This window comes from Vespa velutina, chromosome 9 (assembly GCF_912470025.1).
Source record: "Vespa velutina chromosome 9, iVesVel2.1, whole genome shotgun sequence".
Taxonomy (NCBI): Eukaryota; Metazoa; Arthropoda; class Insecta; order Hymenoptera; family Vespidae; genus Vespa; species Vespa velutina.
Window position 1 is genome coordinate 1,434,292 of NC_062196.1, and position 18,706 is coordinate 1,452,997.

At 30.6% G+C, this 18,706-nt stretch overlaps 1 protein-coding gene and 2 long non-coding RNA genes across 3 annotated transcripts; 2 read left to right on the forward strand and 1 right to left on the reverse strand.

Moving 5' to 3' along the window:
- Positions 1 to 817: 817 nt before the first annotated feature.
- LOC124951674 lies at positions 818 to 4,534 on the reverse strand. Its single transcript, XR_007101666.1, has 3 exons — positions 2,608 to 4,534; positions 2,455 to 2,503; positions 818 to 872 (listed from the first exon to the last, which is right to left on the reverse strand). It is a non-coding gene; the product is annotated as an uncharacterized LOC124951674 (long non-coding RNA).
- Positions 2,162 to 4,440, forward strand: LOC124951675. The gene is made up of 3 exons (XR_007101667.1): positions 2,162 to 2,841; positions 3,034 to 3,164; positions 3,827 to 4,440. It is a non-coding gene; the product is annotated as an uncharacterized LOC124951675 (long non-coding RNA).
- Positions 4,535 to 6,260: 1,726 nt separating the features above from the next.
- LOC124951913 (cyclic AMP response element-binding protein A-like) lies at positions 6,261 to 18,704 on the forward strand. Its single transcript, XM_047501003.1, has 5 exons — positions 6,261 to 7,284; positions 10,653 to 11,103; positions 11,943 to 12,208; positions 12,301 to 12,838; positions 16,298 to 18,704. Exons 1-5 carry the CDS (start codon positions 7,153 to 7,155, stop codon positions 16,726 to 16,728), a joined length of 1,818 nt encoding a protein of 605 aa, XP_047356959.1. The 5' UTR covers positions 6,261 to 7,152; the 3' UTR covers positions 16,729 to 18,704.
- Positions 18,705 to 18,706: the final 2 nt, after the last annotated feature.

Here is an 18,706-nt window from a genome sequence, read left to right on the forward strand (position 1 = left end):
CTTATATTTCAACTAACCCATCGCAATTCAGCAGCTCGCGAATGCTGTATTTGGACGGTCATTCTAAAACGTGCGATTCGAGAATGTACTCGCGTGAGTATCTCGTTAAAATTTATACGGAATTTCGAGCACCGTCCTAGGATATATGCAAATTTAGCTGGGAATTCGTTGGAAACATTCGATCGAATCGATAAAGCGAACGACACCGGAAATGGTGTATTGTAAATTTATTGCTAAGATCTTGGTATAATGGACTTGGAAACTTCGAAGAGACGTCGTCCTCCATTTCCAAACTTTTTTCAACTAGACGACGTTTGCCTTGCTAAAGTAAAAATTCGCTTATACGGTACGTCAAGCGTCGATAATTTTAACCAAAGAGAAACGTAGTTTTTAACTTTATTTTACGAAATGAATTCGTAATCCAGTAAAAATTACTGGTACGTACCGATCGATTATTGGACATTTCACCATAATAACATGCATATTCGTTAATTCGTACACACGTGGTAATTCGATAGAACGTTCGTTAGCAACAAATCGTAACTAGGTGTATGCCGAATAATAATTAGTACGTGAATGTTAAAAATACTTATTACTACCCCGTGGTGAATTCGCGTGTTACATTGATAAAACATATAATGAGGACTTGAAATAATATGTACACACGTACATAAATATATCTATGTACCGGTCGAAACAGAAAGTATAAGCCGCTACTACATAAATGTTAACGCGAATAAAAACACATATCGCGCGGTCTAACATTCTTGTTTTTTATTTAATTTTTCTTTTTTTTTGTTTTTTTTTTTTTTTTTTCTTTTTGAAGAATTTTTATGCCAGCACAGGATTTATCCACTTCCATGTTCCGTTCTCTGTAAAATAAATAAAAGAGAAAGAATAAAACATGATCTTGCATATACGTTAAATAAAATTCGGTTTCTCGGATGTAACACGAAACATCGAAAGTTAATCGCAATTTTGTAACGAAATTGCATTACCAAATCCATTAAAATTCATCGTTCGAAAACGAATCCCTGGCTCGATATTTATCAGTGAGAGTTGCGCTTTATTATTTTTGCTTACCATTCCGAAACACAGACTACGCCGTGCATAAATTCATGAAATTCAATTTACGACCGAGCTTTGTTTTTCGATACGACATACTTTCCTGATAACTACGCAATGAATTTTTCTGCGTTTTTACAAATTTTATAAATTTCATTATGTATTTTATATCCCTAATTAACGATAATAATCGACAATGACTTACTTATGTAAAATTCAATGATATCAACGAAAAATACGTAACGAATCGCATAAATCTACTTGAAAATATGCAACGATAATGACCAATAAAAAAAAAAAAATAAGAGACACGTATATACACATAATCACGTTTTTCACGTTATCGTTAAACATTTTTTCTTCCTAATCCGTCCTCTACTTAGAAACCTCACCAAGTCGTTAATTATAAAATCATTAAGTATGTACATATATACATAAATACATAAATACATACATATATATGTATATATGTGTATATATATATATATATATATATATATATATATATATATCGTATTTTTAAAATCCACGCATTTCTTCTCGGCACCCTTCATTCATGTGAATAAACATCATGCACGAGTTTTTACGAGAATTCTTTGTAATTTCTATTCTAAAAATGTGTCGAATATATTCACAAAATACTATGTGTACACATATATGTCTACTACAGAAGGCTCCTTTTATACAAACAAAAAAATATTTCGTTTTCTCTTGAAATGTAAAGAAAAAGTATTTACGGAAGTAATAAAAAAATTTGTAATTAAAATCTGACTCGGGCAGCATTATATGTATTTATTCCTGATTTTGTTATTCAATTAATTGAATTATTTCTATTACTACAGTAATCATTTTGTTGGAAAACGTATAAAATAAAAAATTTACTTTGTGAACCTTGCTTAAAAAAAAAATAAATTACTTTCTAGAACATTTAACTATACTTTCTAATAATTAAAAAAATTATTTTGAAAAACGAAATGTGAGAAAGTGAATTATTTCATTTGGCATAAAAATAATGAAGTGAAAAATGAAAGAAAGGAAGAATTTTGAATTTAATTCATTATAACAAGATCAAACAAATAGAACGGAAGTCAAAAATCTTTCGATGATGGTTTCGTATTGATTACTCGAAAACTTCTCGGAATGCGATTTCAATAAGCGACCACTCTAGGAATCATAAACTAACGGATATGAAACAATTTAGTAGGGATGAATCGCATCGCGGAATCGCTCGTGGGGATCAAACCGTAGCGTTTTACGCGCGAGAACGCAGAGTCGCGTGCGTCCAAGAGTCAACGTTTCGTCGAGTAGTTCGTTTCCGGTATACACAGAATCAATTTCCGTTGAGTAAATAGCTCCTGGATACTTCGAATCTGTTATAAACGCACGCACCTGTATTGTTTCCTTCGTCAACGTACTGAATGATACATCCTAGTCGAATCTGCGAAAGAAAATAAATTTTTATGAATCAGAAACAGTGATCTTGTTAGATTGAAAGAACATATTCGATACAAATAAGGATAAGTAATATAATAGAATTGTCACGTTTTTATTTTGAAATCAAAGTTGTCGAAACGTGTGGTTTCTGAAACGACGTCTTTGTTTGTTCGGATACTGGACACCAAAGGAATCACCGTCACCAGAACTGGATGCCATAATACTTTCTCTTTGCTCCTTCCCTCGAAAGCTCGAGTTGTTTTTATCTAAAGTAAAAATATTCTCAAGAGTTGACGATTGCGAAAAACAATAGAAGCGGTCATCTTCGTCGTCGTAAAAGTGGTACGTTTTTTTCAATATTACTTTTGCCACGGCCTAGTGTCTATAGTAACATCAATAACATGGCACGCTTTCGGCGATAAAATAACCTCTCGTTTTTTAAAAGAAAAAAAAATAATAACAAAATTTCAACAAATCATCCGCAAAATTTGTTATCTCAGAAAATATTCAAATATACGAATTATAAATTAATAGCAATGGGTGTTTGTGCAAGGAAATCCGATTTTCATTCAAGTATTCCTTTTTATGGATGGCAAGGATGGAGTTTTCTAACTTTTATCGCTATCATTGTTTTAATCGCCATTATTTACAACAATTATTTGCGCGTAAGTTACGACATTTTGATTTATTGAAAAATTTCATCTCTATACTTCCTTTTATCCCTATCCTTTTCATTATGTACAATGTTATAACAAGTTTGCAATTAAAAGAAATTAATTTTTTATAAATATTGCATAATCAAACTAATGGATAAACCGCGTGTATTTCTAATACCACGTCGCTTACTTAAAAGGACTTATTCATTAATAAGAGAAATATCAGAATCATTTATTTCCTTCCAATGATGGATAATACTCGCGCGAGAAATCTCATATGATGTATAATCTGCCTCCATTTATCTCCGGTTACCGTTCCGAAGTCTGACAAGTTAGACCCAATGTCGGAACTTGTTACGAACGTCTAGCTAACTTTTTATATCACTATTACTTTAGCAATTTCTCAAAAATTCCTTCTCCTATGCGGTTTCTGTAATGAAACCTACTCAAATCTTTAAGTTACAATATTCGAATGAAAAATCTTTTCTTAAGGAAATCTTTCAAACGATTCTTCCTTATATCGAACATTTCCATCTCCTCTTTAATGACTAATTAGATATTTTATCAATACTAGACTAATGATCAGAAATATGTTCAAAGATATTACCTTTTATTAATTATAATTCCATTAAATATCATGAATGTTATATTTTATAACTTAAACGTTGCAGAAATCATCCTAGATTTAATGGAATCCGCCTAAAAACAGATGGAGACTTGCATATTTCAAAGAATAATAAGGGGTCTAATTACTTGAATGCAAACTATCTTAGTCAGGAAATGATAAATTTACTCATCAAGCAACAAATTTTATAACAGAATGTATGCCATCATCTATAGACCAACTTGATTAAGTACACTGCTTCAAAAATCAAAGTACTGTTAAATAAACCTATATGAATTCGATTATAATGGGAATAATGTAATTAAACTAACCAAACGTGGAGATCTCGGAAATGGACGTTGGTAAAGGTACTTGGACGTTTCCACACAAATACGGGCTCATAATATATTTTTCTTTCCCTTCGATAATCCTAACGGCAGATAATCTGATTTTTCGTATGGAAAATAATTCAGAAAAAAACCATGAATATTTAATGAATCCTTTAATATAGGAATTACAGGGATATGTTTGAACAGTAAAAATAATAGACGCTATCATTGTAGAAATAAGATTAAACATATGTAATAAATGCTATTAACATTTATAAACGCTGTTATTATATTGGAGAAATTATTCTCTCTTGAATCTGTATAATGTACACTTTTCGAATAAATTAATTATCTACCCATTTATTTTATTTTAACGTATGAATCCTATATACTTACGTACATACATATACAATGCGTTGCAGAAACATACAAATATTTTTCGGGATTAAATCACTTCTTTTTTAGGATAAATAAAATATTGTGGAATTTTTAATAGATACAAAATTAATTATTAAGTTATATGTGATATATATAGAATTGTATCATAATAAAAGCAAACAAATTATTATTTTCTTTTTCATGTACTTTTTACAGGATATTAATTTTTTTTATTATCTATATCAAAATTCAGATCATTTTATGCAGTATGTAAAAAGTTATTCAATTTCAATACGTATCCGAATATTTTTGTGATCCATTTTTCTTTTATTACATATATATATATATATATATATATATATATATATATATATATATATATATATACATATTTACGTACATAATGGTTTATGCATACGAACTGTTGTGTTACTTTTTCTTGAGTTTTATGTCGCACAGCGTAGCTTGGGGTGATCGCCGCGTATCGTTATTGGACGACGAAGCTTGAAACTGGAGAATGAGAGAGAGAGAGAGAGAGAGAGAGAGAGAGAGAGAGAGAGAGAGAGAGAGAGAGAACGATATACGATACATCAGAGACTTGATTAGCAGGAACACATATATATCCGAGCTTCTGCGATTTACGGTTCGCGCGTTGTCCGGTGCAACCGGAAGTGGATGGCCACGGCCACTGGAGGTAAACGTGCGAAGCGTGCAAGCGGAGACTCGGAGTTTCCGCCGAAAATGAATTATTCCATCGGGTTATCAACGCAACGGTGAAGGTCGACCGTGGTGAAGGGATGAAAAAGGGAACGAGACGATTAAAGAGGTACTAGATTAAAACCCGGAAGATACTTCTTTTTCTCTCGCTTCACAGAACTTTTATGATGTTGAAATTTATTTTAGTATCTACGAATAGTAGAAAAAAATAAGAACGAAGATACGAGAACTTGCGCAGATTTATCGTGAATTTTTGATCTTTTTTTATCAGAACAAATTGCAAAATAGATAAGTTTAATGAATAAATAATTTATAATGCAATATTAATGTACATACATTTTAAACGTACAATTAATGCACATATATTTTAATCATTTCATTGGTTTTGTTGGTATATTCCCAATTATAAATGTTAAATAATAATAAATATTTTAATGATTAAATAAAGTGTATAATTAAAAAAAAAAAAAAAAAAAAAAGTACGATACAAATTAAAATAATATCGTAAGTATTTTCTTATGTTTCTTATGCTTACTAACGCGGCCGCTAGAATGCGCTACCTTCATTTTCCAAGAAGCAATTCTTTTCCTCTGTTGATAATATTCAGAATAAAATATTTTTATCTCTTTTTAAAAATGAGATATTGATATTTATTGATAAATGCCAAGATGTAATATCCAAAATTATTTTGAATATATAACACATAACATTATATCGTTTTCTACATTACCTACTGATAATGCCTGATGTAATCGTAGGTCAAATATAATGTGCATCCTGTTTAAGTAGGAATCACGCACTTCGATCGCCCTGCTAAAAAGTACCAAAAATATTAAAAGCATTATTGTATATCGTTCATCTTCAAATACATCGCGATAACATCGTAAGAAAAGAAAATATCTAAAAAGAAAAAAAATGAAAAATGAACTTGAGAAAATATTATTTCTACTAAAACTTTCACATATCCAGAGAATGAAAACCCTTTCAAAATATTCGTCCCTGCATGAGTGCTCAAAATCGATCTATCGCGTAGTTCGAGCGGACCAATCACATGCTCGCTCGTAGTCGCGCCGCCGTGTGACGCGTTCAGTGCCACGTTGGCAGCGCGGCCGACGCCTTCGTTTTCTGTTACTTTTGTTTCATCGATTCACCTATACAATTTGTAAAAAAATAAAAAGGAAAAAAAGTGTGTGCACGAAAATAAATATATTGATATAGAATAGAAAAAGTATAGATTTAAAATCATTAAAATCGTATCGTGAGAATATCGGAGGAGCCTCTAAAAAAATAGACAAGGACGAAGTGTTTCAATCGTGTGAAAAAGCAAAGGAGAATAAATAACAGAAAAGCAAAAAAGAGAAAGAGAGAGAGAGAGAGAGAGAGAGAGAGAGAGAAAGAGAGATAGATAGATAGATAGACAAACAGACAGACAACAGAGAGAAAGAGAAAAAGAGGGAGCGAGCCATTCTAAAAGTCCCTCTCTCCTTCTCTCTTTCTTTTTCTCTCTCTTTTTCTCAACACAGCGAGTGGTGGGGGAGTAAAAATATCTCTTTCTCTCTTCCTCCCTCCATCTCTTACTCGACACTGTGAAATCCGATTCCGAACGAGTAAGGAGACTGTCCCTTCCACTACTCTTCCATCCGAGCTCATTAGTCCACTTTCGTACGTTATCGTGTTCATTTTCGTGATACGAAACGCTTCGTCACATTGCGTGAAAACACGCGGTTCTTTCCACAGAGAAAAAACCCTTCAATACATTATTTCTTTCATGGAGGAAGTTTAATACAAGGAAATAGCTTCTTCTTCCTTTGCTTTAACAAGTACTGTGTGTGCGTGTGCGTGCGTGCGTGAGTGAGTGCGTGTGATTGTGCGTGTGCGCGTGCGCGCGCGCGCGTCTCGTGTGTTAATCAGCTTTTGGAAAGAAGAACAAAAAAGATACTTTTTTTTCTTGACGAAAAAGAGTGCAATTATGTCGTCGTCATCATCCTCTTCGGATATGAATTTTATGGATTTATTATTTTCTCGCGAAGACGCCTTCCTTAAGGATGTCGTTAAAGATGAGCCTTTCGTCGATCACAATTACACTGACGACGCCATCACGGTAAGTTTCAGACGCACGGTCATAGCCGGCTTTATCGATGACACGAATAACTTTGTCATAAATAAATGTTGAACTTAGCTACAATAGTTTACGATATTTTCATCGTAAACTTCTATAGGTTGTTGTTCCCTTCGATTCTGTTAGAATGAAAAAGCAGTTTTGGTGACTCTCTTTCGTGGAATTCGACGAAATACAGATTTTTTATTGTCTTCTTATCACATAGAACGAATCTCCTTATCTCATCGAACGGGATAATTTTAATCTTATAACGAAGAATTTATTAAATCTCTCAATAAAATCATTTTACGTATTTTTAACGTAAGAATTTGTTTCAATAATTTTGTGACACTCCATTATATTCTTAATATTGATCCTATCATAGTATATGATAAAAACGTTAGGTTTAAGTATCGATTATGCATAATTAATTATAACGGTAACTATTAACAATATAATTGATTCGATTAAAAATTTATACAGGAAGTATGAAAGTTTGAAAAAGTTTTTAACTTAGGCTTATTGTACTCGTTATCTCTTGTGAGAAAAATAAAATAAGATACTATGATCGGATTTCTAGTGATCTCATGGAAGGATCATTGACCGTTTATATTTCACCGCATCTTGTGCTACTTTTCACTTACATATTTTATTGTTCTTATTAATCTGTAAAAGTAGTAGGAATATCGTTAATCGAAACCTTTCACGAAACGTATTTTCGAATTTTTACGCGTAAACATATGTTATCACGGAACTTCCTTCTTCTATCGAAGTAAACAAATAAAAAACGAAAAGCATCAATCGAAAAAAATTTGACGAGAAACTCAATCGTAAGAGCAAACCTCGCGGGAAATTCCCGTTATTCATCTTTCTCCCGTCGTAAGACGTTAACATATGGTGCATATGTACCCACGTGCACGCTAACGTTCTTCTCGAATCGTTCATTTGCTTACGAGATTGAACGGAACAGAGTAATCCAAATAATTATAGTTTAATACAGATATCGACAAATTTTAATACAGGATGAACATAAATTTCGTTATAAAATTTCCTTTAAAATATATTTTCCTACATTTTAATTTCATTATTTTTCTTTTTTTTTTCCTTTTTTTTTTTTTATTATTATTATATAAAGATATACTTAACAACAACGATTTTTTCGAAATATTTTCTAAACGCATAATTCGATCGATTCATATTTATTATATTATACGTAAGAACGAGCATAAAAATAAAAATGAATTTCTTTGTATACTATCAAAATAAGAAATGAGTATTAAGTAAATATCAAACATTCTAGTGATATTTTCTCGAATGAATATTATATGAATTATGTAATCCTTATGAATTTTTAGCATCCATATGGAATGGTCTCGTACACGTGCCGATATTATATATATATATATATATATACGTCGTCATATTGAATTCTTCTTCAAATCTCTTTAGCGAGAAACTTCATCTATCCTTACATTAAAAATATGCATTTTTGTCGTAAGAACAATGCTTTTAATTATTAAGTAAATTAACACTTTCTCCTATTATCTTTCTACAAGAATATATAGTTTAATTTAACTCAATACTGAGAAGGATGAATGAACTTTCGATGCTCCGTTTCATCGTTTAATATCGCTTTCTAATTTTTTTTCATTATTTTATACTATACTTATAATAAAACGTTAAAATTTCTTCTCTGTTTAAAATAATTCAAATTCTACTCGTTACGGCAAATGACCTTCGAACGTAGAATACCGTTAAGTTACGGGACTTCTTACGCTAGTATAAATATTCTCTTATGGACTCACCTAAAGAATCCAATTAAGGATTAACGCACGTTAATCAATACAATTGAAGTTCATCCGATATATTCCTCTGATTTAGGAATTAGAGTCTAATCTACTTTTTTCTAAATCGTTTGTAAGTTTGTAAATTATTGTTTACGTTATTATGCTCATTTTACAGATATTGCGATTCTGATTTTAATAAATTTGCATGAAACTAACTTTCAAAATACGAAAAGATTCGCAAGATTGATTTTTTTTTTTCCATAAGAAAAATTGTATTCTCATAAGAATAAAAATCCGAGAAACAAAATGTATTTTTCCCGTAGAAAATTCGCATTACAATCTCAATTAAGATGAATTGATAATGACGTAAATGAAAAACAGACAAAGATAGAGAAAGAGAGAGAGAGAGAGAGAGAGAGAGAGAGAGAGAGAGGAGGAGGGGTGAGATATACAATTTACTCCAATCTGGGACGAGTTTCTTGCCAATGGCGAGAAACGTGCTTTCTCAAGTTGAAGTTATGCCAACCGTTGATAAAAATAAAACGACGCATTATGTGAAAACAAAGATCTCTAATTTAATAACGCATATTATCATAAATAAAGAAGTAGCCTTAAGAGATTCGAATTTTTTTTTCTTTTTTCGACAAAGATAAGCTTCATCGAAAGCTTGTGACATCATCGTCAAATCGAACATCCTACAAAAAAGAAAATAATTATCCGAGAAAAAGAGAGACAAAAAACGTGCGATTTATTTATTTTGTTTTCTTCGACTTCTCAGCGAAACATTTTCTAAAGTGTAAAAAAAGAATCATGACATTGCGGAATGATGAATTTTGCAAAGACTTGAAGAATGATTGGGAAGACTAAAATTTCGAGACAATATATATATATATATATATATATATATATATATATATTTCTTTTTTTTTCTTTTTTTTTCGTTATTGACGCGTAGAAAGTTGTATTTTTTCTTGATTTATGACCGCAATATCAATATAAAAGTATACGTTGGTTTCAAAGTCAAGAACATTTTAGCTTAGATTTATTTTTAGATATCTTCTTAATTTACGGAGAAAGTCAACTTTATCTAAAATCATTGATGGAAACTATGAGTTCAATGTTTTACAATCTGATAAAAATTTTCTAGAAACAAAGGAAAATTAATTATTTAAACGCATAAAATCTTATTAGAATAAGACTTACTAATCGAATAAAGCTATTAAAACTCGACATTAAACATCGATTATACATACGCGCATTAAATGCCACAAGTAACATTCAAAAGATAATTCTACCGATGCTCGATGTTGCTTTAATCATGAGCGGCCAGCCATATATGTATGCATACACAAAAGCGCTTGGCTTCGAAGAAGTAGGTCGTACAATTTTTCGCGAATAAATCCGTTCGTTCTTTCACCGTCAAGATTATAAGTCGATAAAGACGATTGTAAATTTAGAATTGAATCTTTAATATATGTAATCTTTGTTGCAGCACGTATATAACATGTAATCTATATCACATCACAAATATATTTCATCGAACTATTCATCATTGCTATCGTTCAATATATAAATCTTTTTTAGACGGAAGAATGGCCAACGAATCCGGACGATTTCTTGGATTCGATTTTCAAATTAGAAGATAATCAATTCAATCTGATCGAGAATGATTTAGAAGCAATTCCATCCTCCTCATCGGACAGTGGACTTTCCAGTGCTTTGAGTCTTTCCTGCGAGCAACAATTGAGTCCTCTTTTACCGATCGAAGAAGACCAAGCTGAAGTCTCGAATTCAGATTTAAGCAGTCCCCAGAATTTTATGGATTTTGATTCACTAGGAAGTCCAAATCAATCGATGGGTAGTATCGACAGTCCTATAAGATCTGTTGTCAGCTCGAATATAGGATCACCAGTCACGGATGTTAACGAAGAAATGGAGTTCGAGCCAACTCTCGTAGCTGTGGTAAATCCTAACAATACCGTTCCTGATTCTACTCCTGTCATAACAACAGATCAACAACCAACAGTTAATATAGGTAAGAATATTCGTTATTTATTCGATCATCCAATTCAATTCTATCTTAAAATTGTTATCATACATATAATCGAACAACAAAAAATTATATAAAATAATTTTTCAGTATATTTTAGAATCTATTGATTTAATTTAAGATTAGTGTTATATCTTATCGCCCCAAAAATACTAAATCGGATACATCAAAATGGGAACAATCTTATATTGATTTTTCCTACTTCTACATAAAGCTATCTTACTTTCAGAAAAAAAATAATTCTGCTGCTAAAAAATATTACGTCTCATCAATCATTCGTCTTTAGCGTGACATAACGTAAATATCGATAACATTTTTATGATTTTAATATCACATTTGATACGTTCTGTACTGATTTAAACAATTGCGAATTTTTTAAAATTGTTTATTAGAAATTAATTTTAGTTCTTAGATATTGATCATAGAAAATTATGTATTGAATGAATTGTTTGCTTTACAATTTTTTTTATAAAGAATCATGGAGTTTGAAGGCGAATCCTTTTATTAAGAACAATTTATTTGTTTCAATCGTTTCATTAATATGTCAACATAATTATCGTGACGCAAATCGTGGAAGTTTTTTCTCGTTTATTGCATTTTTTTAACTCCTCTCGGATTCTTATTTGTTTATAGACAATATGAGGAAAAAAAATCTGATACATCGACGGATTAAAATAAATAATTCAGCTGCATATTGTATTTCTTTTTTTCTTTTCTTTTTGTTTTGTCGACGAAACATATTTTCAAAGATGTTAAAGGAATAAAAAGTTTGATAAAGAGATAAGGAAATGGATTGTTAAGAGATAAAAGTGTATATTTTACAGAAGCACTAATTAAGCAGCAGACACATGTGACGCCTCAGGAAAATACGGTAAATGTTCGCAATCTGACGTGCAGTGGAAAGAGAAACATAAGGCAATTAATTCGTGTTACACCAATGGGATCTGGTAACCCTAGGTCGATTTTATTACCCGTTAGCTTAAAGGATATGAAGGAAGTACGAACAATAAAGATCATAAACGCATCGCAAGCCAGAAATCTCAAAGGCTTCAAGATTAATCAAGCAAATATCATTAACAAACCTGTTCAGGTAGAAAAAAAAGCATTATTTCCCATTCCTATTGAATATCGTTATAAAAATACATTTTTTTTAATATTTGAAAATGATTTATTTTTCTTCAGATGACCATAAAGCAAGAAGATTCCAGCAGCGAAAAGGGTTGTAATTCGAGTGACGAAATTTCGGAAACAGATTCACCTTATCCAAGATTAAAATTAAATGCTGAAGAAAAACGTCTTTTACAAAAGGAAGGGATAACGTTACCAACTCATTATCCGCTCACGAAACACGAAGAACGTGAGCTGAAGAGGATCAGACGTAAGATTCGCAACAAAATATCTGCTCAGGATTCACGTAAAAGAAAAAAGGAATACGTGGATGGATTGGAGGATCGTGTAAAACAGTGCACAGAAGAAAACATGACGTTGCTCAAACGTATAAAAGCACTCCAATCCCAAAATCAGAGTCTAGCCGGTCAACTTAAGAGACTCCAAGCATTAATACAAAAAAGCAACAAGAGCGCTCAACCAGCAACTTGTCTGATGGTCCTGTTACTTTCGCTAGCACTCGTAGCTGTGCCGAATCTTCGACCACACTCAAATTCCAACAATGAACTCACAAAGGAGCAAGAACAACCTGAAAAGATGCCACCTCTTGCAGGTGAGTCATTGTATTACTACAAATTCTAATATAATTACACATGTTATATATTACATTTTACTATCTCCACTTTTCTTCTTGCATTTCGTTCTTTGATGTGACTTAGACCTTTTTATTTTGCCGTGTGAATCGGCAAGTTTTAGAACGAATAGATCTTCCATATACTTTGCATGATATTACTTTAAAATTTCATCTTAAAAATATTACATATGATAAATAGGATAGATCTCTTTGAAATTTATCAAATGAAGAAAAATCAGATATCATTACAACAAACATTAGCTACTTTTTATATTGATATCATTTCCATATAAGGAAGTTAGTTTATTCAAATTATACTAAATCATCTATTATACTTTTACCGTATTAAAGTGTTTTTTTTTTTTTTGCGAATGATATATATTACAAAGGAAATAAACGTATAATTTCACTCTAAATTCTTGGTAAATTTATGGCAATATATAAAATTTTCGTCCTATTGTCGGTGGGTAGTTATTTTCGTTCTTAAACGAGGTCATGCTTCAGAAGTTCGAGCACATTCTACACTGATTCTTTCGTCCAATCCTTGAACGACGATCGTAAGATATAACAAATCTTTAAGAACCGTTACAACTGCCGTAGACACATGTACACAAACGCGCGCATGCGCATCTGTGCGCAAGTTAAATCTGTTTGACAATGCCCTAGCGGTTACTGCTTGGTACGTTGAACTCACGTAAAATTGTGAAAGGTACTATTCTCCTAACTTTTTCTTTTCCGTTCACATTCCGCCTGTCGGCAAACTTAATTTCTCGTTTTCCCTATTCTTTTATCTATTCTTAGAAAGGATTATGATCATCTCTTTATACTTTAGTATCGGATCAATCTAGTCACTCGATTAATTATATATACATATGTATATTTAATTACATTACATGTACATATATATATATATATATATATATATTTATACGCCTTTATGTATTAGGGGGACCGAAAAGTAATGTCGCTTTCTTGAATTAAATTCAAATGAATAAATTTTTAACAATTTTTAACAATCAAATATCGACATGCGCAGAAACGACATTACTTTCCGGTCCCCCTAATATAATTTCGTCGAGACAATATTTACAAATAACAACTATATAAATTTTCATTTACAATTGGATTAAAATTGATCTGATCATATTGCTGATCAATAACATATTTTCCTACAATTTATGATTGATATTGAATGTAAATATATATATTTATGATAGAATTCATATATTAATATATTTGATAGAATTTATTATTATACTTTTTATGTATATATTTTCCATGAATTTATTTTAACCATTAATTAAGGAAAATTTGTTAAATATAATACACAAAAATGAATATAATTCTATACATTGTGTAGAAAAAATAAGGTCATAAAATGCTCGTGAATATTGTTTAAAAGATATATTTTCCGTATCTTGAAGAACGATTAGGTAACCTTAGATAATCCAACGGTACGTAAAAGTGTACTTTGATACTACACACACACACACACACACACACACACACACACACACACACACACACACACACATATATATATATATATATATATATGTGTGTGTGTGTATGCATTATACTTCTGTTTCCCCGATGACTGTTTAAACGTTCAAACAGTAAAAAGTTCTCTTTATTTCTGAAAACAAATATAATTGAAATATATGATCCGCGTTTTTTAACTGATAAAAAAATTTATAAAATCATTTGAATTCTTGGTGATTAAAAAGAATTCACATTTCTTGTTATCATCAATTTTTTTATCAACATTCGTATATTAACGTGACTAAAATATATTTTTCATCGATACTATTATGAAATGTTTTGCTATTTATAATTGTAAATTTTAAACCTTTTCTTGCTTCATCTTTAAACTATTTTGTCATTACAAAATAATTTATTCGTCATCTTCATAATGATCGATTATAATAATTTCTTTTTCGACTTCAAATGTAAATGACAGACTTGATAAATGGATATTTCGCTTGCATCATGTTTTTGTTTGCTAAGTGATACGATTAAATAAAACTTGCTTACTCAGAAATTTAAATACATATAATTTCATGGGACAGTCGTGTCAACATTTTTTGTAGTATCTTTTTTTTTTTATGGATTTTTCTTAACAACTAGAAACTTCTAAAATATATTTTTCTATCCAAAATATATCTTTTAAATTAAATAATATACTATGATAAACATCGCTATATATGAGATTAGATAAAGTTAATTAGACCATGTTCTCATTACTATTTACGATTAAGAGGTTGTCATAAATAAATCGAGTGAAACAATATCGTTTCATATATATCTTCACTTATTAATATTAGATATCATAAGATATCATTTAACGAAAATGCGCAATAAATTGTATTATTGAATTATCTCGAGTTCATGACAATTTTCGATAATAATATAACTTCAATATTTCGAAACTTTATATATAACGAAGTGAATGGAGAGAAAGAGAGAGCCAAATGAGTGAAATAGCTCTTTAAAGCGTAAAATCTCTTTAGGTTAAAGAAAGGAGCAAATAATGAAAAAGAGAAAGATATATGAAGTAAAGGGATGGAGAAAGAAAGATCAAAGTTAAGAAGAGAGCGGTGAAACCGGAGCATGGTGTGAGATTGCCGACGAGTTGATCTACAACTTTCTAAATGACGACAAGAAAGCACCGTTCGATTGTTGGATCGAAGTTCTTTTCGACGAAAAATCTAGACTATCGATAATTTAGAAATGAAACGATTTAGGTCATGATCATTTTACTAATCCAAAAGATGTTCTAAAATTAGTTGAGAAAATTTTAAAATTTTATAAATTGAAAACAATAAAACGTTAAAAAAAGAATAAATTCTAAATAATTCTTAATTAAACGGTCAATTAAATTTATCTAATACTCGAATTTTTCCGATCACGAATTATCATCACTGTTATGTCGATGACCCCTTCTTGGAATTTCAAAGCGAGAACTTTAGGGACTACATACGTGCACTGTTTCGCAATCATTCTTCAACCGGAGGTTACGAAATTCATTGTATACTACTTACTACTTAAAAAGAATCACTAATGATATCGATTGGAGAAATATTTCTTTGCGATAACGATTTAAAAAAAAAAAAAGAGTCGGTAGATGATAACGAAAAAATAGAACAAAAAAAGAAAAAAAAAGAATTCATTTGTACCGAATATTTTTTCAATCGTACTTGAAAGTTTCATTATTATCTCTCTTATTCCCCAGTTTCCTTGGCCTACTCCAATAATATAGGGCTTCGCTGTTACGTTCACATCCGTATCAACCTTCATCTACTTTTACATTTAATAGAAATTATATAGAAAAGTTGTTGACTTTTAGAATACAGATCGATTGAAAAAAAAAAGAAGAAGAAGGAGAAAGAAAAAATAAATTTGAAAAATGTTCAATCGCTAATGAGAATTTATTTTTAGGTCGCTCAAGGACACTCCTTTATACGAAACAATTAAAAGATGAAGAACTGCAACAATATGGCGAGGAATTGTTGCAGGAAGTTGAGGGTCTTTTGGATCACGATTACAGTCCCGTGGTTCAGATGCCTCCCTACAAACGTCCTCGCATTGAGAACGAAGTGAACAATCAAAAGTTCATTGCTTCCTCGGAACAAATTGGTGGTACGTTAAGTGGTTTACTTGGTGGCCAAGAAATGCCGTTTATGAAACCGAGCAATCGGAAATATATCGAGCCACCATTGGATGACGTTTGGCCACCACCTAATCCAGGCGGGAAAACAGAACCTAAAGTGGTCGATAAGCTTGAAGCTTTGACCAACGAACTAAAAATCAATATATCTGACTCGGAAGGCACCAGAACCGTCCTCGTAAAGGTACCTCATGAACAGTGAAGTACCATCTTTCTTTCTTTTCTTCTTTATTTCCCTTTTTTTCTAGAGATAACAACAAAATGAAAGAATAAATATCGTTTAAATGAAATCGAACGATCGTGAAAGAACGCACTTATCTCAAAGGTTTTCTTCGTAAATTTCGAATTTTTCAATAATAAACATACATCGATATAACTAGCGACAAAGTTAAACGTTAATAGTAAATCGAATTGAAAAGAAACATTAAGAATTTAATATATTCCTCTAATAACATACATTCTTTGTTTTACTTTAAATAAATGTTTATCATATGAGAGGATCGATCATGGAATATTATTATAGAATCGTCCGATCAACGTTAGTTTTAATATTCATATATAGAAAATAAAAAGTATGTTAACTATCGATGGGAATGTTGATAATGAAATAATATCGTCATTATATGGAAAGAGAGAAAAAATATCATATATTATTAATTCTTTCCACGTTAATGATATTCTCCATTTGCTGATAAGACACTTATCGAGCAAAGCTTGAATTTCATCGTTAGCGATAAAATATCTGTCTTGTAAGACAATAATATTTAGAACGGATATTATTAGGAATAGCAACAATCTTTTGTTCATACAGAATATAGATTCTTTCGTTATTTAAAAAAAAATCAACGATTCGAATACCGTAATTTTCTTTTACACATTAGTTATATCTCAAGAAAAATATCTATTTTTATATTCAGTTCGAGGAATTGAAAATGATAATTAATATTCAATAATAACTTTATCGGTTTTATTATATATATATATATATTAAATTCATAATCAGAAATTACACACACACACAAACACACATACGCACGCATGCAAATTAAAAATATTTAGAAGCATTGCAGTAACATGGATATCAATTCATGTGATTTGTGCGCTCGAACTGAATATCAAATAAATATCTTAACTTTTCACATATACATTCGAATGACCATATAAATCATGTTATTAATAGAGTACTCTTTTTTATCTATGATACATTAAGAAATAATCATCCATTAAAGGCAAGGATCACGTTGCCTTTTCTGACGCATCATCGAACATTCGAAAATCGTCTTAAAACAAATTGTTTCCCTTAATCACAATCACTTCAGATAATTTATAGAAACCTTGTATTCATCGAACATTGTATGAATGGCTTCAAGCCAATCGGAATCTTGCAATGATTAATATTGTTATCATAGGCAGTACTACGATTTTTGTAAATATTTGCAATTGTAGAGTATATGAATGATAAAGAGAGATATATATATATATATACACATATATATATGAAAATATTATACAATTATATTATTATTATTATTATTATTATTATTATTATTATTATTATTATAATTATTATTATATTACAGCTTTAAAAATAACTTTTTACGAAAATGCAATGTGTAATTTTACGCACGTTATTATGCAAAAGAAAAATATTTACAACGGTGTACGGTAGAATACCCATGATCTGTCAAGAAAAAAAAAAGAAAAGTTGTATCCACACGAAAATGACGTACCGACAGATAATCTTAAAATGCATGTTTTGTCTTTGTTATAAGAAGATAAAAATGAATGAAAGAATAGGAAGTAGAAAAGATAGAAAATTCTTTCTTTGAAGAGCTACTAAGAAATTCTAGAAGGAAAAACGGTATGCGTTTAGTTAGATAAGTTCTCAATATAAAAAAAAAAAAGTTTTCAATATACAAGAGTTAAAAGTTAAGCGTGTATTTTGCACCAAGTGCTAAGACTGTATTGTGTAAATCGCATGCCGACCTTTACTTCAAGATAAGAAAGAAAATGAATTCAAAGTATTCCTCGCCTGATTTTTATTTTGCGTTATTAGAATTTGATTATAATTTTTATTACTTTATATACGGCTCGCGATGCGCGCGTTCATATATGATATATCATCACTATATACATAGATATATGCACGAAATTGTAAATAAATATATCGAAAAAGTATA

What these genes read in the sequence shown, in the direction of transcription:
- LOC124951913 (XM_047501003.1), top strand. Translation starts at nt 7,153, where the DNA reads ATGTCGTCGTCATCATCCTCTTCGGATATGAATTTTATGGATTTATTA. An exon ending in ACAACCAACAGTTAATATAG is followed by an intron (nt 11,104 to 11,942) that starts GTAAGAATATTC and finishes TATATTTTACAG; the next exon opens with AAGCACTAATTAAGCAGCAG. An exon ending in AAAGATGCCACCTCTTGCAG is followed by an intron (nt 12,839 to 16,297) that starts GTGAGTCATTGT and finishes ATTTATTTTTAG; the next exon opens with GTCGCTCAAGGACACTCCTT.